This window comes from Uloborus diversus, chromosome 4 (genome assembly GCF_026930045.1).
Source record: "Uloborus diversus isolate 005 chromosome 4, Udiv.v.3.1, whole genome shotgun sequence".
Lineage (NCBI taxonomy): Eukaryota > Metazoa > Arthropoda > Arachnida > Araneae > Uloboridae > Uloborus > Uloborus diversus.
The window spans coordinates 142974450-142988467 of NC_072734.1; the positions used below are offsets into that span (position 1 = coordinate 142974450).

At 34.6% G+C, this 14018-nt stretch overlaps 1 protein-coding gene across 1 annotated transcript in view; it reads right to left on the minus strand.

The window, feature by feature from the left end:
• Positions 1-12757, minus strand: part of LOC129220883 (uncharacterized) — a 53434-nt gene extending 40677 nt beyond the window's left edge. Inside the window, exons 1-4 of the mRNA XM_054855317.1 lie at positions 12527-12757; positions 6622-6995; positions 5359-5692; positions 1442-1641 (exon numbers count right to left, since the gene is read on the minus strand). Coding sequence (XP_054711292.1) covers positions 1442-1641; positions 5359-5692; positions 6622-6970 — 883 coding nt within the window. The 5' untranslated portion in view covers positions 6971-6995; positions 12527-12757. The remainder of the gene's footprint in view (positions 1-1441; positions 1642-5358; positions 5693-6621; positions 6996-12526) is intronic.
• Between the last annotated feature and the right edge of the window lie 1261 nt (positions 12758-14018).

A 14018-nucleotide genomic window follows, 5' to 3' on the forward strand; every position in this document is an offset into this window, starting at 1 on the left:
CACTATTCAAAAATTAAATTAAGAGACTTTTAGATGCGTAAAACAAGTTTCCACAGCTTGGAAATATGAATAGTTACAAAGTTATTCAGAAAAGAATGCGAAAAGTTATAAATCTGGGCCAAAGTTGCCTGCGTTTATGGTACTAGAGAAACAGACAAGGGTCCAGTAACAGACAGTCGTAAGTTTGGTTTTAAATAATAAGAATTTTAGGCTGGTAAAACTGATGTTGTTATGGCCCATGAATACGGTGCAACCATCTAGTGTTATCAGAGTGAATTTTTTTAGCCAGTTGGTATTTACAAGGCAGTGGTGGAAGGTTATAAACCGGAACCACGAGGTCAGCTAGTATTTTATGTTCATTTGAATTAAATAAGGATTTAGCTCTGAAAAGTAAAGAACTTTTTCACATTTTGAAGAGGAAAAGGGAATTTTGTCCATTACTCCTTCTTTTCTCATATTTGTTACTGGGTGTCATCAGATTTTTCGGTGTCTGTTACTGGACGTCGGACTTTTTTTTCGAAATTGTTCAAATAAAAATAGAATTAACTAATTCAGAGGGTTCAGAAGCAGCCACAAGTTAGATGAAATGTAGTTGCATGAGTGAAAAATAGTTTAAAAATTCTAAATACGTTAAAAGGGTCAGAAAATTGAGTTAACCTGAGAGCGATGTCTTAAGCATGTCTGTTACTGGTGCACTTATATTCAGACCACATCCATTCATTTTCTAAGTTTCAACGTCGATTGAAAATGTATGTCACTAAGTTTCGAGAACAGCGCCAAACTGACACAAAATTTGAAAAAAAAAAAAAAATGTTTTTTTTTTTGCTGCGAACTTGCCGATGTGTCACCAACATGGTGAAAAATACTTGACGATCAAAATTTTGGCGATATAAGACCAATTATGACATTATTGTAGTCTGCAATGAAATTAACTTCGATTTGCCACAAAGAACGAATAAAGACCCCTTTTGAAAGATCCGAGTGTGATCAGAAGGGGAGGTGCACAACCCACTCAAAGTACACAAAATTAAAATTTCTATGACACATCGTTTTCGAGTTATATGAGATACATACATTTGTACGCACATAGAGATGTCACGAGAAAATTCGTTACAATTAATTCTGGTTTGGTTAAAATGATTATTTCACCTGGGTTTCGTAGGGTACACTGCAGTGGATGTGCGGACGTACCGAAAAAACTCTCAACATTTATTCTGGGGTGAGTAAAAAAATATTAATTAAATCAAAATTTGAGTTAAAAAATATCCACGAATACATTAATTCCTGCACATGGAAGTAAAAGTGATACAAATCAATAAAAGGTAAAATTACAAACATATTCTATCCTGTAAGTCTGTAACGTAAAGCTTGGCAGCATTGATTTACTTTTTGATGTTTTGAAATTACCAATTCTGAAGTCAATCATGAAAAAATTGCTTACCCGTGAAAAATTCTGCAGTTCCATCGTCTTTCCTTTTTCTGATCACTCGTTCCATTAAGAATGCATCGACAACGTCTCGTACATGATTTTCGTCAAGCGTTTCTTCATGCCTTCGAATAATCTTGAGCAATACGTCTTGCAGCTTTCGATAACTTCTCAGTGCATTATTAAAAACATGATTCCGAAAGGTAAGAAGACTCCTAAAGAAAATAGATAACATTATTTTTCTTCTTTTCCTTTAACCATCTAAGATCAATCTTTTATTTAAGTTTTGCCACGCTCGCCTTGGTATATCATAAATAAATATAATTTTATTTGCAACATGTGTTTTCTCATTTTGTAATGATTCGACTTTCACTATAAATTTAAATTTTATTTTAAAAATAAAAAGTGACTGGCAGTAACTTAGAATAGGACTTAATTATCGTCTGCAGCATTAAAAATATTCTTTGTTCTAAAGCGTCATAGGAAATTAAACAATTCGTAGTGCTAGACATCGGATACGCCACCTTCCGGTGATTTAAGTCTTTCGCCAAAGTGGTAAAATACTTCAGTTTTGATCGGATGGGGCAGATGTGTAATTGGACAGATGTAAGTGGGTAGGTCTTTGCTTTACCTCTTTCAGCAGCCATTGGTCAGTTACTGCAGTAACCCTAACAGTTTATTTGAACTGCAAATTGACCGTATATATTTACGCTTTCCTAAGGATGTGAAAAACATCGTTTTAAAATTTCTATCAACAAAACAGTATCAAAACCTACTTAACTGATTGCAATAAAAGAAGGTTCAAATAAAAAAGAGGAGGAAAAATAAAAATATCTGCCGAGTATCGAGTAGTCAGCAAATTGGCCAAGTATAGTATGAGTACTCAATAGGGCAATAATTTTATTTTTAAGCATAAATAAATAAAAATTCACGATTGAAAAGATTTTTTGAGATAAAATGTTAATTTAAAATAGAAGAAATCTATTACATTCCAGAAATATTACTAACTAGCAAAAATACCCGGCGTTGCCTGGGTCAGTAATAATTATTAGAAAAAATCGTTACTTGCTTTTGTTTTCTGTTTTAAGTAAAAGAATTTAAAACACATCTTTTTGACGTGATTAAAAATCGAGTTTCTTCCTTACCCATAAAACTAAAATAGCAATAAGTATAAAAACAAAGTAGTATTGATTTAGAAACGAAAGCACTATATTTAAGCATATACAAATTTAAAAAACATGAAATTAATCTTCTCATGTTTAAAAAGATTAATCTGTTGATACTTTTTTTTAAACATGGAATCTAAAACCTTCTCTGTATGGCTAATGAAGTACGAAGTGATTAAAAAAAAGTAGCTGCGCTCGTAATCCCCTTATACTTGCTTTAGTTATTTCGGGAAATTTCAATCATTGTGGCTCTTGGTGCGATTTTACCGAATTTGCGAAAGTCGTTTCGAGGTACCTTCGATGATGCTCCCCCATTCTTTCCTTACTTTGTAAAACGATATGATATTAATTTTCGTTACAGAGATATCGTCGCCAGATGCTGAGATATTTTTGGTCACCATAAAATGGCGCTAAACAGTTTCATCCGAAATGTTACCAAAATAAGTAATAAAATTTGGTGATTGTTTGAAATTGTGCAAAAAGGAAAATTAATGGAAGTTTTTGTGCTGTTTATGGATTTGCCTAATTTAGTTGCTGGATTATTTAACACAGTAAAAAAAGTCTTTTGAAAATTCTTTGATTGGCGATATTTTGTTTACATGGTGAAAGCTGAGAAACATTATGACGTAGTCTTCGGCTTCAAAAACAGCAACGTTGAAAAAACTGCCAAATGCATCAGCTACGGAAATCTTTCTGCAAAAATTTTGGCGATCTGCTGGTTGTTTGGATAATGAGTAAGTGTTCAATTAGCATAAATAATAATAAAAACCATTAATTACTTTAAAGTTCCGTTTAAATGGAAAATCATCAGCCAAATCATGTATTATTTGCCAATCTTGTGCAAAAATCTTACTTCAAGATTTGACTTGAGAAAAGCCTTGAACAATCACGAAAAGCAAAGAAAGTCAACAATACAACAATTGTCGCTATCGACAGGGAGTTGAGATGATACACTAAATACTGTATTGAGTTGAGGAAAGCCTTCGAACATGGATCTAAAAAGCTCATAACTCGTTTTTTATTCTACTTAGAAATTTTGAACAGGTGCCATCTTCAGCAGAAAAATCAGAGCTTTCGATGGACATATAATGTAAATATGTGCAAGCATTTTTTCATCCCAATATTAGAGAATTTATACAAAAACTGTGTTTTATTGCCCCCCTAAGGGGGTTTTGCCCCCCATAACGGGACGAAAACTACCCTATGTGTTATTCTGATGCATAAGCTATATTATTGTAAAGTTTCATCAAAATCCGTTCAGTAGTTTTTGCGTGAAAGAGTAACAAACATCCATACATCCATCCATACATCCATACAGACAAACTTTCGCATATATAATATTAGTAAGATTCTTAAGAACAACGATTTCAAAGACACAGACTTGTGGTGAAGCGTATGGATATGCTAGTGTTTTGAAGGCTTCATCGCTTTGCGGTGACTTCAAATTTGGGCGTTTTCGGCGTTCATGAATTTTTGATTAGCGTAGTGCATGTGGTCTCTGGCTGTTATATTGATAAAACAAAGAGGTTTCCTATAAGAAAAAGTTTATATTTTAGTGGTCTTAATTGAGTGCATGTTACGTTTGCTTTAGTAAAATATTAACAATGCAACATTTTTCATTCATCAAAAGTTCTAAGGTCGTTTCTATCAAAAAAAAAAAAAAAAAAAAAAAAAAAAACTGAATTTTGACATCTTGTATTCAAATTATGTTTTTCGCAATCACGAGTGTGTTTGTATGTAGGCGTGTATGTTTGTGTCTGTGTGCAGGCATGAGTGAGTGTGTATGCGTGTGTGTGCGTTTGTGTGTGCTGTCGTGTGCGTATGTGTATGTGTGTGTGCGCGTGCGTGTGTGTATATGTGTGTGTGTGTGTGTGCGCGTGCGTGTGTGTACGTGTGTGTGCGGGTGTGTGTGTGCGTATATGTGTGTTTGTGTGCGTATATGTGTGTTTGTGTGCGTATATGTGTGCTTGTGAAGGTGTGTATGTATACGTGTGTGAGCGTGCGTGTGTGTGTATGTGTGTGTGTGTACGTGTGCATGTGTGTGTGCGTATGTGTGCAGGCATGAGTGAGTGTGTATGCGTGTGTGTGTGCGTTTGTGTGTGCTGTCGTGTGCGTATGTGTGTGTGTGTGTGCGCGTGCGTGTGTGTATATGTGTGTGTGTGTGTGCGCGTGCGTGTGTGTACGTGTGTGTGTGCGGGTGTGTGTGTGCGTATATGTGTGTTTGTGTGCGTATATGTGTGTTTGTGAAGGTGTGTATGTATACGTGTGTGAGCGTGCGTGTGTGTGTATGTGTGTGTGTGTACGTGTGCATGTGTGTGTGCGTATGTGTGTGTTTTTGTAGGTGTGTATGTATACGTGTGTGTGCGTATGTGTGTGTGTTTGTGTGCTTGTGTGTATGTGTAGGTGTGTGTATGTATGCGTGTGTGAGTAGGATATGGACGCAACCTGGATATGGTTTTCGCTAGACATCGTGAGACCGGTCGACGGCGGTGCTGCAGAGGGAGGCGGGGGAAAATAAAATCATAAGACATCAAAACCGTCAAGTGAGAACAATAAGCAATGTGATTGCTCAAAAAGAAGAAAGGGTGGGGGAGGGAGAGGAATGGCATCAAATATTTAAACATTTCCTCATTTTTTTTTTGTTTAAGAGATGGGGAGAATGTATCGAAACAACTTTTGTCGTAGATATTTAGCTAACGCAATTCCAGAAGGAGCCGTTATTTCAAAAAAGGCACTTACTTACTTTGGAAAGAGGTACTTACTTACCTTATTGTGCTAGAGCACAAAAAGAAACGCATGTCAGTTAAACCACTGAACAATTCTTCGTAAACTTGGTTAAAGTCCCGAAGTTCGTCGTTTGACATGCCGTATTCACCGAAAAGGATCTTGCGCATGATGTAGGTGCTTCTGTTCATCATGTCGTCTGTGATGTTGAATGGTTTGCCTTTCGATGCCTTGAGGTCTGAGATGATGGCATGGGTGGAGTCATAAAAAGCCCCCGCTTTCTCATCCTTGACAGAAGAAAAGCCGCACTCTTTCAAGTACTGGGTATAGAATCTGCGGAGGATTCTCCAACACTCGCCATCTACAAAGAACAGGCCTGCGAAAAAGAAACGATTAAAAGTAAATAAAAATATTGTTATCTTCAGATGTCGATTTAAAACGTGAGTATAAGTTAGTTGAAAAAAAAAAAAAGCGTGACTCTAGAGAGAAAACGAACTACGAAGAAAACGGATCGGCCATGGGTAGCCAAGTGAACAAGGCATCGAATTTGGAAAGTCCAACTTTCGCATCTCAGTGCCGCTAAATGACCTCCGATGCGATTATCGTAGTTTCACCCCATCTAGAGACATACTGACAATTAAGGGGCAAGAATCGAAGAATTCTACATTGGAAGCCAATGTGCAATAAACTGCAATCAAGATTTAAAAAAAAATGGCGAGATGATGTCCTCGAGGACCTGCAAATCATGAAGACTATCAGTTTGAAAAAAAAAAAAAAAAAGGTTAGACAGAGTTGTCTAGAGGAGGGTTGTCTTCAGATTAAGACCCATCCCGTGTTGTACAGTCAAATAAGAAAACATACAGGGTACGCGTAAAGCGCTTGTTAAATTCGGGGGTACGAAAGCTCTGTTTTCAGTATTATGATAGGTGCAGTGTTCCTGAAGACTTCCTCTAGAACTATGCCCAAATTGCGGAAGTGCTGATAAATGTTGCTGTTATCTCCCCAATCAAATTCAAAAGCCTGATTCTTCCCTATGTGGCCGTTCCCTCTTCCCTCAGTTTCATAGGAGCCATTTTCTGTTACCATAATTTTAACTCGTCCTTCTAATATAGTCTACTGAGTAATTGAAAATTTGGAAAAAATGAATTGTTTCCTTTTTGCTAGAAAGAAGACACCAATATTTTTTATTTTTTAAATAGTTACTCTGACATACTGTAAATTTAAAACTGCATAATATGTTTAACAAGAGCCTGTGTTAAAGAGAGGTTTTAGAGGTAACGAATAGAGAATAAATGCAGAAATTACCTTCATCGAACAGAATACCGTCAAACTTGGCTTTGATCTCGAAGCAGTCACTTTTCGATACTAAGACTTCTCTTAAGGCTTTGTGGGATCCCAAATGAAGGAAAAGCAACCCTGTACTGGTGAAGCTGAAAAGGTCTCCATATTTCTTCCCGAGTTCTTCCAGTTGAACATGGAGACGCTCTTTCTTGAGAAATGGTAAATATCCAAAGTAAGGAAGCCCTTTTGGCCCTGGTGGTAATTTTTTATCTTTCGTGAAATAGTTTATTATTACTGCTAGGACTAGGGCTGTGATGGCCACGGTTATAGGCCAAGGTGGAATATTAATGCTTCCCAACACTTTTGGATCCATTTTCAGCAGAATGCTTCTTGCAAAGCTAGAGATGGAAACGATCAAATTGTTATTAGTAATGAGAAAAATTATGCCGAGAACACATAAAAATAACTCTAACTGCATCTTTGCGTTTTCCCAAAGAATGTAAGTAGTCCCAAAGTAAGACTTTAAGAGGAATCTCCTAGTAAAATGAGTTCTCGTTAGGTCTGGAAATCGACGAAAGAGTAGTTTTTGGAAGGAGTGAAATTCTGGGCATATCTTCCTGGGTATTATTTAGATAGTTTCCTGGTGGGAAAAAAAAACAAGAAAAAACAGGAAAGTTAGGAGAAGGGCACCAAATTACAGTTGTTGCCTGTGCATTCAATATAGAGCTCACTGTATCATTTCTTGACTTTCTGCACCATTTGAAATGAACGAACAGTTTAGCAGACATATTGGGGGAGAGGAAATCATTCTTTCAGTAAGAAACTCAAATGGAATTCGTCTATTCTTCACACAAGAATAGACGATGATTCACAGAAAAGAAACCGGCTAGGCACAATAACTTCGGGCCGCCTTGGAAGCTTAACTATATCAAAAAACTGTTGAAAAACATTTACAAAAAAGTTATCGTTACGCCCGAAGATTGTTGTATGTGTTCCACTCTCAAAGAACCATCGAAGACTCCGTTTACAATGGCGCCATCTTCATTGCAAGTGGTCTATTGACTAATAGTGCACTATGCTGTTCTCAGGTACGAGTAGATTCAGTTTGTCGTTAGATTGTAGATGTAAACTGATTTGCTTGGAGATTTCCTTGGCTAGAATCAGGAAAATATTCAAGAAGTATAGATACGCTACTTACAGTGTTATGGACTACAGTGGTGGTCAGAATTATAAGGCCAGCAGAAAAATTGCACAGAAAAAAAAATCTGAAATAACTCAGTGAAATTTATATACAAAATGCCTTTTTATTATAGAAATCATTGTGGAATGCAGAACATTTGTAAATACGAAATATAAATATTTTGCAGTGAATAATAAAAAAAAAGGCATTGTTTAAACTGGGCAAAATTATAAAGACAACGAGCGTTTAGCCCTGAAAAATCCAGTAATCAACAATATCCCTTTTTTTTCAACCACTTTGATGTCATGGAAGTTGAAGAACGTTCCTTAAAACTTTTATCCTGGCTTTTTCGACAGAAAATCCTAGCTTTTTTCGATACTGATTACTGAATAAAACTTTTTCATACTTTGGGTGCCAAAATACCTCACTAAATTATTATTAAACTTAGATCGAGCCTTTTGCTCGGCCAGTACAGTAATTTCATGAAATAAGCATCAAACAATGGTTTTGAGATTTAAGAAACATGTAAATAGGCATTATTCTGCTGTAAAAATAGTTTAAATTCGTAACTAACAGTGGTTTTGGTTAAAAAAATATTGCTCAGTACATCAACATTGCTCTCAGAATTCATTCTGCCCTGCACAAAAAATATTGGTACAGTTTCCGTCCGTTGCCAAACTTCCTCAGACCATTACTGAGCCTTCTCCAAATGTACATACACTTTGAGATTTTTTTCCTTCACAGAATTCGTACCAGAAGTATCAGAAACCATCTAGTTCATTCTAATTAAACTTTTTCTCATCGAAAAACATTACATTACCCCACTTCGTACCCATAACAACGCATTTTTGGCATGCTCAACCCTTGGTCTCTTATGAACTTTATTAGAGTTTGTCATGACATTAGTTTCACAAAATGAAAGTTTTTCTCTTTTTGTAAAATATGTTTAACAGTTCGTAACTTGAATTCCCATTTAACATCTCTTGATGTTTGTTTTTTGGGGCAAGCTCGTCTTTTATCACCACTAATTTCACACACACAGAAACAAGAGATTTCCTACTTTTTCGTCTTTGTCAACCTTGTTTGCCAGAACTTTTGAGAAAGCTCTAACTGACCGATCTCTATCTATTCAAATTTGCTTCAATTTGACGTACAATACGTCGTGAAATTTTATTAAGCAACCACTTTCCTTTTCTCAAATTCTTTAAGTTTTGTACCCAGCGAGATGACTAAAAATATAACGCGACTTCCCCAATCGTTTACTAAACAATTATATCTTTACGTAGCGCAGTTTTCAGAACAAAATCATACAAATTTTGCTTTTCAGAACACGTAAATCTAATTGTCCTTATAATTTTGCCCATATCACACGGACGTCTGAACTCAAACTTCCTTCTACGAATAAGAAGTTCCTTTGTATATTTCCAATAAATGTTATAAAAATAATTTTCATTTACTATTAGTTACCAGTCATAAAAATTGTATAACTTTACGACCAACTGCAGCGAAGATTTGGTGGTTTTTCATTTTGTCTTTATAATTTTGACCACCACTGTAGGCAAGCGTTATTGCTTACGTGTAAGTACGGATCTCTTTGCTCTTGATTAAGGATGTATGATATGTACTCCGGTCTATGGGACATTGATGACGCTCTTCTCGAACACTTACGCTTTTTCTGAGGTGCTGTTGGCAAAATCCTCTGTTTTATGGATGATAAGTTTTGACACCGAAGTCGAACAAGATGCCTCGACGCTGGAGGTGCCCATTGCATAGAATCGCATCACGTTCCCCAGTTTCTATTGAAAATGTAAAGGATGCCTTAGGAAGACCCAGTGATGTTTGACAATTTCTTCTCTGAAGCAAGGAAACCCTGTTCCGTCTAGTAAGTAAGGAGTGAAGAAAGTTGTACTAGGCCTGGATCAAGTTCATTTAAATATGTTAGGCTAAAATGTCAGTTTGAAAGTTGCCCAGCATTTCATAACATCCTAACACAGCTTTTAGGTTTCTTTGTATAGTATTGTAGTGTAAGTATTTTGATTTCTTTGTATGGTCATTGTATTCAAACAACATGCACTTTCTGCAAAACAACGTTTCATAAAGACAACAAAACATGAACGTGACACGCCTATTTCTCTTCCAGCATGGAAATTTTGAAAAATTTTTCTTTTTTTAAAATTACTTTTGATTAAAACAAAGTTGAGAAGTTCTTTACACATGTTCGGGTTGTAATTGAAATGATTTTCTGAGTCCCTAAATTAACAATTTATGTTTACTTCAAAGTACAATTTATGTTTGCTTCAAAGTAATAGGTGATATTATTAGTATTTCTATTTATAATTCCGAGTTCTTATAAGGTTTGGTATCTAATTATTTCAAGTTATATCTTTCAATGTCGCAAGAAAGGATATTAATTGTAAAGTAAAGTATTCAAAACTATATTTTGGGGAAAAGCTTTGGGATTTTAGTCATTTTATCTTTTAAGAACTACTGAAATAAATGTACCGAATAAAGGTCACTTTAAGGTTCATACCCTAGTACAGGGGTCTCCAACCTTTTTCGCTCGCGGGCCACATTGCAAATTTTTGGAGGTGAGGCGGGCTAGTCCAACAATATTTTAGCTCAGATAGTCTATTTAACGTAAGCCCCCACTATGCATCGCGAGTATATACATACATATTTTTTTAATTAAGCTCTCAGGGGTGGTTTTCGAAAATTTCTGGGCCTGCTTCTAAGTTATCATATTTCCTTATACATATTTGGAGTTAGCTAAACTAAATTATATTTCCAGCTCCCGTAAAGCTCTTATAGTATAACGATGGGGAATCTTGTAAAATTTAGAATAGTTCAGAAAACTGAAATAAAGACTAATGAGTGATTGATACAAGACAAAACTATTGGAATGTACTACAAATTTATTTCATTGAATTAATGATGATTAAAAACTTAGAAATAAATGAGAACACAGCACGTATGTGTGTAAAGCTTTTAAAATTTTTTAAAAATATGAAAGATTAATGAGAGGATTGCATTTGTTTACCACTTAAAATTTCACTCTATTCAGGGACAAACTTCGTACTGCCAATCATTAAGAGTGATTTTAAATCTTCGTCTGATAAAGAAGATCTATACTTAGATTTAATATACTATATATTTTGAAAACGTCTGTTCACACTTGTAAGTGGATGCAGAAAGAGAAAACATCGCTCTAACATGATTTTTTAAGTTCTTAAAGTCTTTTTCTGGTAGAAAACTGTAAAATCGAAGTAGGTAAAATTTAGAAAAAATCGCCAAACCGCTTCGTGGTATTAGCAAGAAAAAAAAAAAAGCCAATCGAAGCGAAAATTGTCCTTTCTTCTAGATAGAATTCTTAAGGGGTTGGTAATCCACTTTCCCATATTTCTTAGCAAAATGAAAAATCACATGTGCATAAATTAATAAAATTATGAAAATAAAAACGAAGAGATTAATCTACAATGGTTGATGTTCTGTTTAAAACGCTATTTGTGGGAGACTTTCGATTTCTGTTATCAAGTTTTTTCGCAAAATTCAGAATCTAGCATTAAAGTTTGGCAACACACATTTAAATCTAGTGTCCGCCTCCCTCTCAGGCTTAGCTGACCACTAATGAAACACGTGAAGACAGGAGTGATCGCATGTTTTCTCTGGGGCCAGTAAATTCCAGGTGACTAACGGGAGGATAAGGCCCGTCGAAAAGAGATTTGTTCTCGGAACGAGCAAAAAGAGAGATGGGTTCTGCACTCGTAGTTAACGGTAAAAAAGGATTAAAAATTATTTAAATTAACGGTAAAAAGATTTAAAACAATTATTTGTAATTAAAAATGATATCTCAATTATATTTCCAACGAGGCTGTCTCTCTTCCGAAAAAAAAAAGACTTTGTTTGTTGTCAGTTGGCAACAAACTGCTTGTTGAAAACACTTTATCACCGGTTAGGTTTTCTGATGAAGATAAAAATCAAGATATAGCGAACTTTTACCGCGTTAAAACTGTGGGTTGACCTTATTGGGCTTTATAGCCTTATTTGGTCACAACCACCTTGTACAAAAAATATTTTAGCTCTTAGTTTCAGATACTCAAATTTTTTTATTTTCAATCGAGGTAGTGGAATAAGTTCTTACAGAAGGCAAACATTTTTGATGTTATTTACAAATTTTGAATGGACAGACATTTTTGTTTTCTTCCTTATTTAGCTATTAACACAATACTCTTTTGTCACTTATTCATGTCAGCATTCATAATATAAATAAAAATAATCATTTCGCAGACATTTTTCGTACTTTAAAATAGAGAGGTTTTCATCATCATGAGTGCCCCATTCAATCCCATAGGGATGAATAGGCAATTTGACTTATTTAGTTTTGTTCTTTATTATTGCTCAATATGGGCACCCCTGCATACCTATCAATTTTAGACTTTCTCATATCTTGCTGAATGTGTTATAAAATTATCCTGACAGTTAAAAATAATAAATGAAAAAAAATAATTATCAATAGAAAATATTACAAAAATGAAAGAAACAAAAGTGTCCCTTTTTTTATAACTTTTCTATAGATCTATAATACAGAAGCGAACAACGTCAAGGAATAAAATTAGCTAAAATTAAAGTAGTATTTACGGTAAAAATACATATTACAAAAATAGTTTTGAAACTTCATACTCCTAAAATGCTACGTGCTTGCTCCTAACTGGATAAACTTACTCATCAACACATAAAAAAATATGAACTTACCTCTAATAAAATTGAAGGTTGATATAGATGCTTTTGTAAACAAAGCCCATTTGATTTTTCCGAAAATTTTTATTATGAGTTCATTAAGGAAATTAGTCCTAACTTTTCTTCACCACCGATTTCGTATGCTGTCAGTCAAGATAAAAATGTAACAATGCAGCTCGTATCTAAATTCAACCTTGAAGGTTAATATCCTGCAGCAGTGTTGATTCTCTCTCTCTCTCTTTATCATTCTTCTTTTTTTGTTATTACTTTTTGTCTTTCAAATCAGTCATTTAATGACTTGAAATATCAGCACCGATCTTAGATAAATATTAGAGTGGTACTAAAGGTACACAATTTTTACTTCTGAGTTGCTATAGCGTTGAAACGTTGCTGTAAGAAAAGAATTCACACCGAAATTTTATTATGAAAATCGGATAATATCTTACGATTCCGCAAAGCGGTGTAATAAATGAAAAAATTGGAGAAATTCCCCGTTTTTATGTATTTTTAAAAAAGTGTTGCCTTACTGTTGCTTTTAATGCAATAGAACAAAAGAGAAAAAAAAGTTGTAACGGGTACAATTACATTTAAATAAAAGGGGACGTAAAGACACACAATAGAAGTTCAAAACTTTTCTCTTTCTTTTGTAGTTCTGAACTGCCTCTTCACCCGCACGTTTTCTCTCACTCCAGGCTCTAGTTTTTTCTGCGCCTGACTTAGACATATTCATAAATAGTATGTTCAAAGGAGGAAAATAGATTAGAAACAACAAAAAAACTGAACAATACTCGAGATCCGCTTCTAAATGGCTGCCAAAAACAAAGAAAAATAAAAGTTAACAAATTAATTTCAAGGCTGAACTTATGCAATATGGATTACGCCTTAAAACTGACGACTTGATTTGAACCAAAGAAATCTTCGAAAACCTGCATTATTTGAAAGGTTTAAAATTAACGAAGTCCACAAATACATATATGCTTGTTTTGATTCAGCCTTGAAATTTATTTCTTAACTAAAAAAAAAAAAAACCTAACTGTATAATTGCTATTATTTTTTTATTATTTTTGGCAGCAATTAAAAAGCGGAAGAATTTCAACTTTATAATGGGGTTTTTTCCTTTAGTCATAAGTAGTACTTTTTGTCACTAAAATTGATTTAAAAAAAAAAAAAAAAAAAAAAAAAAAAAAAAAAAAAAAAAACAAGGACCCAGAAAATACTTTTATTTTTCAACAGTTATTTTTTAATTAATTTTTTAAAACTTTCGATTTTTGAAACAAGGCGTGGTCTTGATGACGTCACAAATTATGCACTTTGCCTTGCCGCATCTTTCTACCGCGATTCCACGTTATTGATAATCAAGAAGCGAATTAAAGTTGCGCTCTACGCTTGCTATCAACCATATCGTTGCCAATACACGTGAGTAAAGATGCGAATTAAATATTTTGCTCTGTGAATGGCAATACAGAATGGCATTTCATCATTTGTGATGTCATTGGATAGAAGCATA